This window comes from Chroicocephalus ridibundus, chromosome 1 (genome assembly GCF_963924245.1).
Source record: "Chroicocephalus ridibundus chromosome 1, bChrRid1.1, whole genome shotgun sequence".
Classification (NCBI taxonomy): domain Eukaryota; kingdom Metazoa; phylum Chordata; class Aves; order Charadriiformes; family Laridae; genus Chroicocephalus; species Chroicocephalus ridibundus.
The window spans coordinates 152,518,909-152,533,331 of NC_086284.1; the positions used below are offsets into that span (position 1 = coordinate 152,518,909).

The following is a 14,423-nucleotide window of genomic DNA, read 5'->3' on the forward strand; positions in this document are numbered from 1 at the left end:
TTAAGTTCTATACAAACTGTGGTTCTCTTAAGCCTGTTGAGAGAATTTGTTATCTCAGAAGTGACTCTCAAAGCATGTATAAGCTATATCTGTCTCCCATCTGGGGCACTGAACAAGCATTTAGGATGCCAATTAAAAAAAAATGGTGGTCACCTTGCTAACATTCACCGGACTCCACCATGGCAGTGTGTGTCTTTCAAGTGTCATCAGCAACATGAGGGCAGATGAAGCCTGTTTCTCTACAGCCTTGAACACCCTATTGCCATTTATTCCTTTGTTTCTTTACCATTTACACTGACTTTGCTGTTGTGCAAAACATTGTGCTCAATGCAAGCCAGCAGAGAAACACGCCCTGAGAAACCAAGCCACTTGTGAGGCAGGAACTGACAGGATAAGAACAGAAGAATTCCTTAAACATTTGTAGTCCTCGCACTCCTCTCCCACTTGAACCCAGAGAATATCCAGGGGTGCTGACATATATCCGCTGAAGTTAACAGGAGGGAATGGGGAAGGCTCAGGTACTATGCAGTACGCTCCCCTGATAAAAACAGAGCAATACGCCAATGGGTTGGGTTCCGTTCTGCTTCTACTGAAGTCAATAGGAGTGTTACCATTTGCTTCAGTGGGAGCAGAATTAATAACGGTAAGTTCAAACAGGTGCCTTGAACTACGGTTGTATTTCATAAATGTTGCTCTTGAGTTGTTTCCCTTTTTTGACAGGCCTTTTTGATCCGCCATTTGGTAAGTGCATGTTCAGATTTATTGTGTAAACACAGATGCGCGCTGCACACAAGCTAATATGTACACCTCTTTGGAGAACATTATGGCTTTGGTGATTTTAAGTCATATCCAAAAGGATGTCTCTACAAAAATATGCAGGGGCCACCCTGCTTGCCAGCCTCCAGTATGGATACTGTTATTAGGGTCTTGAGCTGCAAGATTTGAGCAACTCTACGGTACTGCCTGCCAGCACTTAGAACTAGCTTGCTGAGAAAAAAATCAAGCTGCCAAGTGAACCTAGCATTTAGAAAGCCAGAACTTTGCTCAATTACTGTTATTTAACTTATTAGCCTACCAATTTGGGAAAATTGGTGTTAAGAACAAGGCAGCCTATTTTTATTTTCTTCTGAGCTAAATCATTCTCCTGCGCATTTCCCTTGGTATAGAGCATGTTCCCGGGAAATGGGAAGGCAGCTTTCAAACAGGCAATGCAGCAGTTTTCGTTTGCAGCTACAGTCCTTGGTGTTTCAGTGATTTCTACTCTTGGTTACCTCTCCACACCTGAAAATCGACCTTCTGCACTGCGCTCCCTGTCTCCTACTTGACTGTACACCCTGTAACCTTACAGAAGTCATTGGCCGCCCTCTGGCCCAGCCTCGTGACTTGTGCAGAAAGGAGGCTTCTCTTTGGGTTATAGCATGTGTAAGAGGAGGTGTATGTGCTCGGGGTTCCTTGCACAGCAAACAAATCCTGTTTTGGAAAGACTGTCCAGGGTTGAGAGAGAAAGGTGATGGTCTTTTTTCTGGGTCCCCTCTTACTTTTCCCAACAGGATCATCCTTTCCTTGTGATTCCCCTAAAAAGCACCTTTTTTGATATAGGCCCTGAATTACAAGTTTGAATATCAAAATTTCAGAGAAGACTTTTTAAAGCAACTAACAAAACAATAAAATCAAAAAATAAACAATCCTTTGTGGATAATAATGAGGTTTAAAAAAAAAAAAGAGAGCGATAGAGAGCAAGAAAGAAAGAAAGAAAGAAAAAGAAAGGAGAAAACGAGTGTATTGCTCAGATTGGTTACCTTAAGAATAATTTCTAATGTAAAGATACTAGTGAAGACATAGTCTGCATTGCCTAGGATCTGAAAAATAAGCACAATCGGGTTAGTGGTACTGAGCGTGACCCAGGAACAAACAGGCGTGTGTGTTAGCAACAGATAGTGGCAGAAAACTAGTAAGCTTGTGAACAGGTTATGGTAGAGAAGATGGGCACTTTACCTTCAGAGCAATTTCAATGGTGAAAATGACAGTAAAAACTATATCAAAATAAAAGAGAATCTGTAAAAACAAAAGGGAATAGGAGTGGGGAGGGTAGATCAGTGACTGATCACTTGAATGGGAAATCACAGTTCAAAAATCAAATACATACGCCTTTTAACAAGGGAACAAGGAGGACTATATAGGAAATGGTTTTGTAACGATGTCCTGCTGAATGCAGTGAAGGTCCTGTCACAGAGGACAAGAAGAACATTACATGAAATCTTTTCTGAGTTACGATCCCATGAGGCTTCCAGAGGCAAAATAACTTCTTGGTTGTTGTTGTAGGATCTTCCTTCTTTTTTTTTTTTTTTTCTTTTTTCCCCCCCCCCCCCTTTAAACCTGATAACAAACAGTTGATTCAAGGGTTTTCCCAAATAGACTTCCAAACTGAGAAAGCCTGGTCTCTCAGCGGAAAACATGAGATTCCTTCTTATTAACTTCCACTCAGGCTTGTACTGTGCCTCTCTCAAAGGAAGAAAAGCAAACTGCAAATTCATGCTCTAGCTATTTTTTTTTCTCTATCCTGATTTGCCCTGGATTAAAGTGAATAACAAAGACTCTGCCAATTGAACAGAATCCCAGCTCTTGTATTTCAACCATGATTTGATCGTGTGATAGCGGTGCCTAACTTAGGTCTTGCATCTTTCTATTGGCATCCTGGATAACAGGCAAGCTGAAACACTCATCATTCCCATGAACTTAGACCTGGTGATGGGGTTACTGGTGGCATGCATGGCAGACCACAAAATGTGTCCCTAGAGTGTCACAGAAGGCAACAGCAAGTCTGGAAGTGTAAAGTGATTTTCAAAGTAATAGCATCAAGGACAGACCACTGTTGATCAACTGACATCCCACAAAAGCAAATGGGAACTTTCCCATTGACTAGTGGGACTGGAATTAAACTCTCTTTGTTTCCAATGTATTCCAGTACCCCAAGCCATTTTAGCGTTATCTACACTACAGATGGTGAAAATCGAAATTATTGTGCCTTTGGACTATTGTTGTTTTGGCTTAATCAAGTTCTAAAGTGTAAGGCCAATATATGGAAACTGTAGAAAACTGATAATTTGTGAAATTTAAACCTTTACTGCTAAAACACTAATTAACACGCAGCAGTAAACTATCCTCTCCCATCCCAGAGGTATTTATTGTATCTCAATGCCTGTACTCTACGTTAGGTTTATTGGTGGCTAGATTCTTACAACTTGGTATGCCACGGGCAGTGGGGTAGTTATTGCAAAATACAGGGTTATTTTAGATTGCACTATTTAAGCATGATCTGAATCTGGACAAATTTGCAGAAACTGAATGTCAAATGGGGGGATGTATCACTTAAAATTCTTCAGGTCACTACTCAATTTTTGACCCCAAGTTCTTCTCACTTCTTCAAGGCTGTCTTGGGCTCTATCAATTTTTGCAACTTAGAGAATTAAAAATGGGCCATTTCAAGGATGGACAGATCTCAATTGCATCCTATATTAATTTACACACATTATAATTGGAAATGTCCCCTTGCATTGCTGCCTTGTAGGTCCTGACATTTGGTTATTATATCAATGGAATAATTTTATAATCAATGGGCCAGATTCATGGGTACTCTCAGGCTGCTTTGCATGACTCCAACAACATAAAGCAGCCATAAACTTGATTAAAGTGGATGATTAAGCTGTACCTGCAGCTACTTTACATCACCGGAGCACAGCAAAGCAGCTGAGCGTACTGATGAATCTGGCCCCAAAGCTGCAGCTAGTAAAGACGTCCCTTACACATGAAATCATGCCTAATGAAAATGATCACTGCTCCACCTGTGCAGGCAGTACCATTTAACAGCGGGCATATTTATTATTATCTAAATATGAATTTACTCTAGAATATATTAAAATGAAGGAGCACCTTGCCAAGGTGCAAACAGGAGATTATTGTGAGCATAGAGTCTTAGGACTTGTTTGGGCTTTAAAGGCTCTTTGATCAGACTAGGGGGGCACTTCCAAAAACTTGCTGCCCAAGCCCTGTGTGACACAAGAAAGATGCAGCCACTATTCCGCACCGGGACAGAAGCAGAGTCCAAGCCCCTTTGCTAGCCCTGGGTGGAGAATGTTCTCTCCATTCCGCTCTTCCTGCTCTGGGACAGTTTGTGTCAACAGCAGCACTAGTCTGCGTGAGTCCTTGCGCACAGGTTAATGCCTGATTATGTTGTCCCAGAGTGAAGGTAGAGGCAGTCAGTTTGCGTTCAGCTTGCTTGCTTTCCCTCCCAGGCCCCTGTGTGGGCACAGAGCAGGACACAATCTTACTGTTCTACTGTCAAAGTGTAAAGGCAGATCACATTTGCAACCCAAACATCTTGTCAGTGTCCCCTTGTATGACACATTTTAAACATCTGTACCTGCAAAAATTAAACACAGATTTTCATGCAACATCAGTGGATTCAGATACACATGACAACACTTTGCCCCAAACCGTCAGCTCTTTATATCCAGGACAACCAGCTTTGACTTTTTTTTTTGTCACTTAAATCTCTCTGCTACAGTATCTGCGTCAGCTTCTGTGGCATGTCAGAATCCCATATGCCAGCAGACATCAGGCTGCAGTGCTAATATATATTGACATACATTTATCCCTACGTGGTGGGCACACTCAGCCGTGCCCAAAATGCATCACTGGTGGCACGGGTTTGACTGTATTATTTAGGGCCCTCCTTCAGTTCCAAATGTAAAGCAGCTCTGAGATATGCTCAGGAATAAACCTACATAAACATCTTCTCTGCATGCATTTAAACACTTATGAGCAGGATATTTCAGGGGGGTAGAACACTGAGAGTTAAATTAAGGTTTTATTATTAAACAACAACAAAAAAAGTCCCATTCTTAAAGACTAGCAAGCTCTTCCAGCATAAAGACACCAAAATGCCACTGCAGACAGCAGAGATCAGAAGTCTCACATATGACTGCTGACTCCTCTGATTTCTGCAGTGACCCCAGACTAATGGAAACAACCACTGGCAAAGTTAAGAGAGCACTGAACATTTCAAAAGGCTAATAAGAATGGTCAGGAAAGAAGGTGAGAATGTATTTCCCTGCTGAATGCCTTCCTCTCCTTCCCCCAGGCTGGTGAGGAGAGCCGAACAGCATATTTTCTGAGGATTATCTCAAATTTAATGATAGCTTTGTAGCTTGCGTTCAAATAGTCTGATTCTAACCCTGATGACACCAATTTCCCCCAGAGTGACTGCATCAAACTCAAGAATGTTACTCCTGATTTACACCACTGTGAACAAAGTGAAAATCAGGCCCTGGGCTTTTTAGTTCAAAAGAAAGCATGTAGCAGGACAGCAATATTCCAAATTTGCAAATTCCCCAAATTAGAATTATCTGTATCCCAATCAATGTTTCTACAGCCCATTTCTGATGCCTTAATCCCAGGGAACAATAATTTTGCTTCAGCCTCCTGTCAGTCCTTCCTTCCCCTACCCACGCTTCTGAAATGAACTAGAGGCCCAATTCTGCACTGACTCATGTTCCCTGCAAAACCTAATGATTTCACACACTGCCTACAAAACGCACAAATCAGAGAAGAAAGTCACTCCCAAAGCCTCTAATACAGTCTTTTCTGTCTTTCCTGGCTTCAACTCATGGTCTGCTTGTACCACGCTTTTAATACACAGCGAGGGAAGGAGGATGGGAAGCATACTTGGTTCCTAAAGGAGAGATGTCGGACGGGGTCCTCAGCTGCCAGGGAGATGCTGCTGAGCAAGATGAAAAATAGGATCAGGTTGGTGAAAATGTTATCGTTAACGATTCGATGGCAGTGGACACGAAACCTGCAAGAGAGAGGAGAGGCACAACTTTATCCCTCAGAAAACAGCAAGACCCAGGAAACATCCCCCCCTCCTCCAGCAGGACTGGCCCTGGAGGACTGTTCTGCAGAGCAGCTTCCCTCTGCCCCAGCAGCAAGGAGACGATGGGCCCAGGCAGCTGTGCTTGGTCCTGCTGGGTGCTGGGCAGCCTTGGCTCTCCACGTCATGCAGTGATGCCCACAGGGTGAGCGGCTGCCTGCAGGACTCGCGCTCGGTGCGTTTGAATGGAGAACAGTCACTCCCTCCTGACCGAGCCTTTTGTGATTTAGATGTGGTCTGAAACCTGCCAACCCAAAATTATATCCCTTGTTTTCATTCACAGAACCATTCCCATTCATTTAGCGGGAAAGCTGCAGAAACAGGCTTCGGGGTGGCCAATGTCTCTTTGAGCTGGGGCTGCAGCGTCACTGAGCAGCAGCTGTGGGGGATCTTGCTAACAGGGCACAGACTGGATATAGGGCAGACTGGCATTTTCAAGGGGCTTCTGGGAGGACATCATGCCATGCTAAACATCAGCCCAATATAAACTGCTTGGTGCTCTTAGTCGGAAACTAGCAGGTAAAGAAGTAGCAGTATCCCATCAAGCAGTGTGTTTACTGGAGACCATTACAGCACTTTCCATATGTTGGTATTAGGATACGAGGAGTTAAACCTCATAACAGTCGTATGCATAATTCTAGAGGCACTTCATTAATCTATTTAGCTCTACTTTTGGCTGTTAAGCCTCCAAGCCCCTATTATAGCAATTTTACAGATGATTGCAGAGGTTAATTTACTTCTTCAACAAGCGACAGTGGGTGGGTGGCAAAGCTGGCATTAGAGTCCATGAGTCCCAATCATCATCAGCCCCTCCCTCTTGCACATACCCAAGGAGGAGCGGCACAAGCCCTGCTGTGGAAAGACTGGCTCTGAATTCAGCTGTGCTTTTAAACCCCTGCCTTACTTTGGGGCTGTGTTTGGAGGCCCAGTCCCCGAGGGAGATGTTGGGATACATGGTACTGCACAGACCACTGGGCTGTCAGCTCATTTCTGCACCCTTGGAAAGATATATTCCCCTGTGTCATAGCTCAGCCCTCCTCTCACGGTACTGGTCCTGTGCATCTGTATTGGAAAGACAGGTGAGGCAGTGCGAAGCCACACTGTAGGAACCCAAGGGGAGAGCACAAGAGAAGAATTATTCTCCTCAGCCTCCCCTCAGAGCTATGGATTCTCATCCTCCTCCTCACTTTCCTTGTACGCTCGTTCTTGATGTGTGATTAGAGATACATGAACTCCCTGCTGGGTGTGTATTTTGAGCAGCCAGTAGGACAGGAAGCTCCTACCTCATGCTTGACTGATTGCATGATGGCTTGCTTGCAATTTGGACCCAAATATGTTGGGGAATTCCAATTACTGACTCGCTTCCAAGTCCCTTATTTCCAAAGCTGTCATGATTTGTGTCTTCAATCAGCCTTGCAGGTGCCATGAACTCCCATTGAATATTGTCAGGGGGGTCCCTACAGTTGTGCTTTCATGAGGATTTCATGCCAGGGCCTTTGAAGCAGAGACTGGTGAAAGGAGGTCTCTGGTATGAACTGCTGGAAGGGACCTTTGCACCACATAATCTTTGGGGCCCAGCATGCAAGGGGTACCTGCTCTCCGCCTCCTTGTTCCAGCTAAGCAGTCTCTTAAATACCTGTTGTTAGGACTGAAGATGAAAAATGCACTGGCATCAGGCATGGGCACAGCCTTTTCCTTGAGGTGCAGCTCAGACATCGGGCGAGGCCGAGGGCCAACAGGCATCTCAGGTTCTTCCTCATCTTCCTCTGCTGTAAGAAGCATTTTTATCTTTTAATGAAAAATACAACCCATTCTGGAGTGCTAGGGCATTTGTCTCTGTCATAACTAGAGCTCAAAACTAAGAATCATTGAAAGGGGATGACAAAAACTTCAGGTTTCCTGTCCACTTTTCCCTTCTTCAAGGCAGCATTTGCTGCCCAGTGCTCGCCCTGGCAGACATTGATCTAGTCTCCCTGTAAAACCATTAATGCTGGTAAACCCACAATATCCTCACAACAGTCTCCTCAGATGCTTCACTGCAAAAAAAACCCCTTCTTCTAATGACTGACTTGAATCTTTCTTGCTGTGGCCTAAATCTGTTATCTATTTCCTTATTTTCCATGGACACAGAAAATAGAGAATTCCCTTCCTCCTAAAGAAGGCTTTTACATATTGAGGACCATTATTATGTCTCTGTGAGGATTTCTGGTTCCTAGAGCAGTCTTTCCTGAGGTGCTATCTTCCCTAGGTCTCTGATCATTCTTGCTACTTTCCTCCAGATTATCTGCAGGATTAACCTGCAGTTGGGGTTCTACTGGTGCAGAGGAGAGCTGGGTTACTTCTTACAACACCATCTACCTGTTTAAATGACCTTCACGGGCACTTCTTTTCACTACACTCTGGCATTAATTTGAACTCTTTGCAAGGTTCTCCACGTAGCCACTGCCACGTCTGTCATCGTGTCTGGATGAGAGCATGTATGCCCCAAAGCAAACACGGAGCATGGGCACTTTGACTTACACCCATCAGAAATTCTTAAAATTGTCCCCTTTCATAATTCAGGGGGAGGAAGACTGAAAGGGCAGGAACGAGGCTGAGACTCTCAAACTGGATGCCTATGGAGCAGACCTCCAGGCACTGTGTAGGTCAGTGATCACACTCAAGGAAAAAAATGCAGAGATGAGGGCTAAGTGGTATGTGAAAGAGAACCTTCCACCTTTGAGGATTGCTTCTACCTGCTGAAGTCAGATGCTGTTTTGTAAATGACATGAAAAGATACTGCTATTTTAAAGATCCCAATCTTCTCAATCAGCAAGATAGGAAAAATTATTTTAAGAAAGTAGCCTGACAGGTTAGATGCAACTGATACATCTTCCAGCCAATGCAAAGGAGAAAACTCAAGTTAAAAGGTTTATCTTGAGTCCATAAAGTGAGATAAATTCCAGGAAGAGCCTGTTCCTTTAGGGTCAGGTACTATACTTGGTCTGGTAATGGACACTTAAGAAAGAACAGATGAATCAGCACAGCACCTAATCTAGATGTCAAAGACAGAAGAAAAGTGGCCTTTTCAATGCCTGCCATTAATACATGCAAATAGGATTCTTTCTTCACACTCTTGTAGCAAGAGTTCAGCTCAAATTCACTTGATGGATTTTTGGATAAATGTTTGAGCTGGTACACAGGGTTTGTACTATTTAAGCTGGTCTATTTTTTAACAGCTCAATTTTATGTTGTAATACACTTTATAACACTCTTTTTACAGGCTTTATTAGTTAAAGAAACATTATTTCAGAAGTAGTTTTGTGCATAGTACTTGTAAAATTGATGTTAATGTTAATGCTGATATTTATATAATATTATAATACTTTGCGCTTGCACCTTTTTTCTACAGATTTCAGAGTGGTCTGACAATAAGTGAAGTAAGCAAATTCTTTTTCTTCTTCAACAGTCCAGAATACTGATGCCCATGATCACGTAGGATATTTGAAAGCTCTCACTTTAAAAGACTAGCATTCTGAGTCCCTGCTCTGTGCCTTCGCTATTAGATCATTCTTTTTCTTTTACTCGGAGGAATGCTTGAAAAAACACTTTCAAATTGGCACAGAACAATGCCACAGGAAAATGGACTCTTAGCAGAAGGACCAGCTCCATTAAGACCGTAAAGAACTTTGTTCCTTTCCTCTTTTTCTTGTGTCTGCCATACAGCAAGAAATACATTAATGATTCTGGCAACCACGTACTTTCAGTCTAGAAAACACATTCAGCTCCTCAGCCATAGATAAAGAATAATGTTCTAAATATTTTTCATTTAAAGTAGGGTCTAGGGCACAGAAGAAAGGAAACACTCAGGCCCATATTTGCAAAGAATAACACAGTTACAGCCTCAGCTCAGTTCGTTACCTAAGCTATTTACCCGCATATAGAAACAGTATGTTGCACAGTTGCCAGCACTCAGAAAAGCAAAGGTCAACATGGTATTCACAGCTGGGCTGGGCAGCACATCGGCTGCAATCCAACATTTGTTCTTTGACTGTTTTCTACACTTAAGGTGTATTGTGTTCAAAAAGTGACACTTCCAGTCAAGCTTGCCACAAAATCATAAAGAAACATGACTCAGAGCTGCCAAGTTCAGATCTAGGTTTGAACTCTCCTAAAGTTCAAGGAAATTCAAATCTGGGACTGTCATCTTGAATTATGCTTCATTAGAATGGTGATGTCCTTTGGTTGCGAAGCCATAAGCACACACAAACAACAGTGCAGCATCAGTGAGAAATTCGATAATGAGGATATTTTTTTTTTGTTACTGTACAAAGACCAGAACTCTTGTGTAAAGACATTGCTTTGCTTCAAGCTCCCATGAATCATCCCAAGCTTTTACCTTCATCTGACATCCTGAATTCTTTGTCTGTTTCTGTACTAGACTGCAAGACTAGCTCCCTGTCTTCCTATAATAAACATATCACCATAATAATCCTTCTAGTGTACACAAAACTCTGGAAGAACTAGTCTCTCCCTCCAACAAAGAGGATAGGTGATCTGATGAGCTGCAAGTACACAGAGTATTCTGGGGCCTAAGAGCAACACTGTGTAGCAAATAGAGTCAGAAGAGGTTACTAAGAAAACTGGTTGAAGCAGCAAAAACAAACAGCAGATTGAGCAAGGTGGGGTAAAAGAATAAAGGGAAAACAAATGAAGCGACCATTTCAAATTGTTTCTGAACACTGGGTTAGGGTGAAGGATGTTTTCAGAGGATGGCACGGTACAAAGCCACGGAAAGGTCACAGGCACTAGCAGCTTAAATTTTGAACAGAAAATAGGTAGAACCAGCTGACTGCACGTAAGAAGCAACAGGATGCTTCACTCAAAGCACAGCTAAAATAGATCCACATGCAAGTAGGCAAGAAAAGGTGTTTTCCCAGATGGGCCGTATATAGCTGCCTGGCATCTCCTGTACCACAGCTGGACCAATCAGCAACCAGCAGAAAGATTCTGGACTGGTCAGATGGCCACAAGGGAACTGGACAGGGGTACATGTGGGGATTGATAAATTCTGGCTTGCTAATGCTGGGGAAAGCCTTGGAGCCTTGTTCCCACAACTGACCACACAAGGCAGATGTGACATGCCACATCAGCTCTGAGGGGGCCTTGCTGTTTCTGAGCTTTATACAGCAGAACGGAATAGATGACTACGGCAAATCTTATCTAACAAGGAATTGACAAAACTTTACTGCATCTGAGCCTTATGGTTGACTTCCACGAACTCTGAAACCTGACCATCCATTCAAATTTTAGGTTCTGTTCAAAAGTATGCCAAGCCAGGGATTGGCACCCCAAGGCAGGAGTTAGAAGGGTTTTTACTTAATTTTCTGCACTCTAATCCTATGCACAGCTGCAGAAAAAATGCCCATGACACAAATTGTAGATGAAGTTTTCGTCATATAGTTCACATGCTGGACTATTTCTAAGCTATTGTCAGTGAGCTTAAATTTGATACATGGGTAACTGTACCTTCACTTCAAAAAAATGCAATGGTTTGCCAATTCAAGCCAGCTGAGAAACAGAACTGTATCAAGCTGTTTTTATTTGTGCTTCTGACTGAAGACTCCCACAAACCCCTTAGCAACTGGGGATGGGTGTCCAGTAAGTGCCTATGCCTATAGAAGTGCTGGGAGGATTAAAGCCAGAGCGATCTGCCCCAGGCAATGTTAAAACACTATTGCATGGTGTTGGAACCACACTCTATTCCTGACAAATGGACTATAAATATGGATGAATACCAACATAGCAAATGTGGGTTTTTTTGCACTGAAAATCGTGCAATGAACAGTTTTCCTTTTTGCTTGTCTGAAACCCTTGTCCATCCACTTAAAATGAACTGTTGTGTCTTTTCTTACCCTGTCACGGTAACCTATTATCAGACATTTATTAGGAATCATGGAATAGAAGAGAATGTGGTTTATGAGCTGTTACATCTTGTTACATAATCCTAGGAACACAGACGGGCAGAGCAGGAAAGGGTCACAAAAGGCCCTCTGGTTCATGCCTCTGCTAAGCCAGGATCAACTAATTATTATATCTAAGCCTTTTCTGGCAGATATTTTCCTGACCTGTTTTTAATAACGTTCAGTGATTCTGGGCTTCCACAACCATCTTCATGATCTTTTCTAGCCTCACCATTAGAAAATTCTCCCCTGTGTGAATCTTAAATCTGTTACTTCTTCATAACGGAGATAATTCCCCTCCTACCTGTAACAGGCTTTTATGCATTTGAAGACGTTTCTCCTGCCTCTCCTAGCTCAAATGACCACAATTCTTTCAATCTTAGTTCTTGCTTCCTACTAGCATTGTTTTTGTCATGCTTTTCTACGTTCCTTCCTGTTCAGCTCCACTTCTAAGCAGAGCGCCCAAAATGAGATACGATATCCCACCTGAGATCTTATCAATGGTGAACAGAATAAAACAATTGCTTTGCACAGGTTAGCTTTCACTGGCCAGTCAGAAGAAAACCATAACTGGACTAAAGGGTCATGATTTCACTGTTTATAAATCTCACTACTCGCTTGCCTTTTGAAGACAGCAAAATGTTTTTGGCACCTGTTAAGCTTGTGATCACAAGATTCAGATTCTTTTCTCAAGGACTGTTACCTAAATAGGTGTCACCTAAGATCCTTTTTTTGTGAATTGTGTATTCCTGTCTACTTGCAGAACCTGGCACTTTCAATTTTATTTAGACCATTTATCCAGTTCCTCAAGAGCTTGATTGAATTCTAATGCTGCCCTCCAGCATGCTTTCTGTCCTTCCTAACTTCACGTCATCTGCAAATGTATTAAGCATATTTCCTCTTCCATCATTCAGACCATTAACAATGAACTGAACTGAACTCGGGACAGGACCTTGGGTTGTAGAACCTCACTTGGGCCATCACTACTCTCCACATAAAGGGTCTGACCAATTTCTCTCCCAATCATCCAGACCATGTTTTTCTAGCTGGCTTATGAGAATGTTATAACAGACAGTCAGAAGCCTTTGCAAAACTAAAGAATATGACATCTACTTCTTTTATCCTGTCTACAAGTCTTGTCAGCCCCTTTTAGAAGAAAATAAGGGTGGTTTGACGTGATTTGTTCATGGCAAATCTATGTTGTCTGCTAGTCATCTCCTTATCTTGCAGTCATATAGTTTGTTTAATCATTTGTTCCAGCACTTTTCCAAGAATGGAAGTTGAACTGACTAGCTTATAATTCTTCTGCTCCAACCCCACCCCCCATTCAGGATCTCTTGAGGAAAAACTGCTCAAAGTTCTGAGATTTCTTCAACCAATATTTTAAGTATCTGAGGAGGAAGTTACCTAGGTCAAACTGGCTTGAAAACTAGCCTAACTAATGCCCTAGCTTGTTTTGTCCAATTCTAGGCTGACATCTCATGCCTTTAGAAATACGCTAATAAGTCACTCTGTCTTTTTGATCAGAAAAAAGTGCAAAAAGGCATTCAGCACTTTGTCTTTCACAACTATCTGTTGTGAGTGTCCCCTGACCACTGAAAACACAGACTAAAACCAAAGTCATATGTATATTTTCATATACAGAGATTTGTATATCATTTGATTTGGTTCTCTGTCTCCAAATGCAGAGCTTTACAGAGAACCAAATCAAATACAACTAATCAGTATAGGGACTGCAAAGGACCAAGTCCACACCTGTGCAAACACAGGCAAGCACATCATCCTGTCCCATCATGAAAGCATTGCGTGGTTCAGCGTACCTGCTGTCACAATTTGGCTTTATGTGCATTAACAACCGGAGATTCTTTTTGTCGAATCAGGGATAAGAGGAAGAAGATATATACCTGGTGCTTCTGTTGTGGGATATGGGCTCTTTTCTTCATTTTCATTGGGCTGATAATCATCCACGTTGATCTGACAGAAATGGAAGGAGAAGAAGCAAAGCCTTTATCAGACAAGGCAGGGGGTTTTCATTCCCTCAGAAACCCAAGCTGTTCATGCCGTCACTGCACAGAGAGATCTGGCTGGCAGCAGACCTTACCTTGGTAGCAGGTGGGGATTCTCCATCAGCAGTGATCGATTTCAGCTCGATTTTCTCCTCCTTTGTCTCCTCCTCCACAGCTGTTTTTTCTATCTCCTGTTTCTTTTCAGGACTAGCAGTCCTAAGAGTTTTACAAGATAAAAAGCAAAGAGTTACAAAGGTGAAAAGCTGTTTCCCTTTCAGGAGCTTCATGTAGTATGGTACACACCATGAGAACAATCAGCTGGCTGGCACCTCCATTCTGAGTCCAGCGGCTCCACCTTGTCCTCATCCACAGCCAAAGGCAGAGATTCTGCTCTAATTCTATATAGCATCCTTTTATTTTATAGCTTTCTCAATGGCATGTGTTTGTGTGAGTGAGTGTGCATGTGCAGGGGGAGGAAATATGTGCCTGTGTGTTTGTGCACATGCGTATTTTAGGTCTGTCACTACAGACCTTTTTGTGCACCCA

The 14,423-nt window shown here is 42.6% G+C and overlaps 1 protein-coding gene across 11 annotated transcripts in view; it reads right to left on the minus strand.

Annotated features, from left to right (window-relative positions):
• CACNA1C (calcium voltage-gated channel subunit alpha1 C) overlaps window positions 1-14,423 on the minus strand; it is a 489,480-nt gene that overhangs the window by 85,805 nt on the left and 389,252 nt on the right. For 10 of the 11 annotated variants that reach the window (XM_063318446.1, XM_063318434.1, XM_063318420.1 and 7 more), the window contains exons 17-21: window positions 13,973-14,093; window positions 13,776-13,845; window positions 7,566-7,698; window positions 5,725-5,854; window positions 1,996-2,055 (exon numbers count right to left, since the gene is read on the minus strand). In XM_063318446.1, the coding sequence (XP_063174516.1) occupies window positions 1,996-2,055; window positions 5,725-5,854; window positions 7,566-7,698; window positions 13,776-13,845; window positions 13,973-14,093 (514 nt within the window). Of the gene's footprint in view, window positions 1-1,799; window positions 1,860-1,995; window positions 2,056-5,724; window positions 5,855-7,565; window positions 7,699-13,775; window positions 13,846-13,972; window positions 14,094-14,423 lie in introns of all 11 variants that reach the window. The other variant, XM_063318467.1, reaches the window with a different exon arrangement.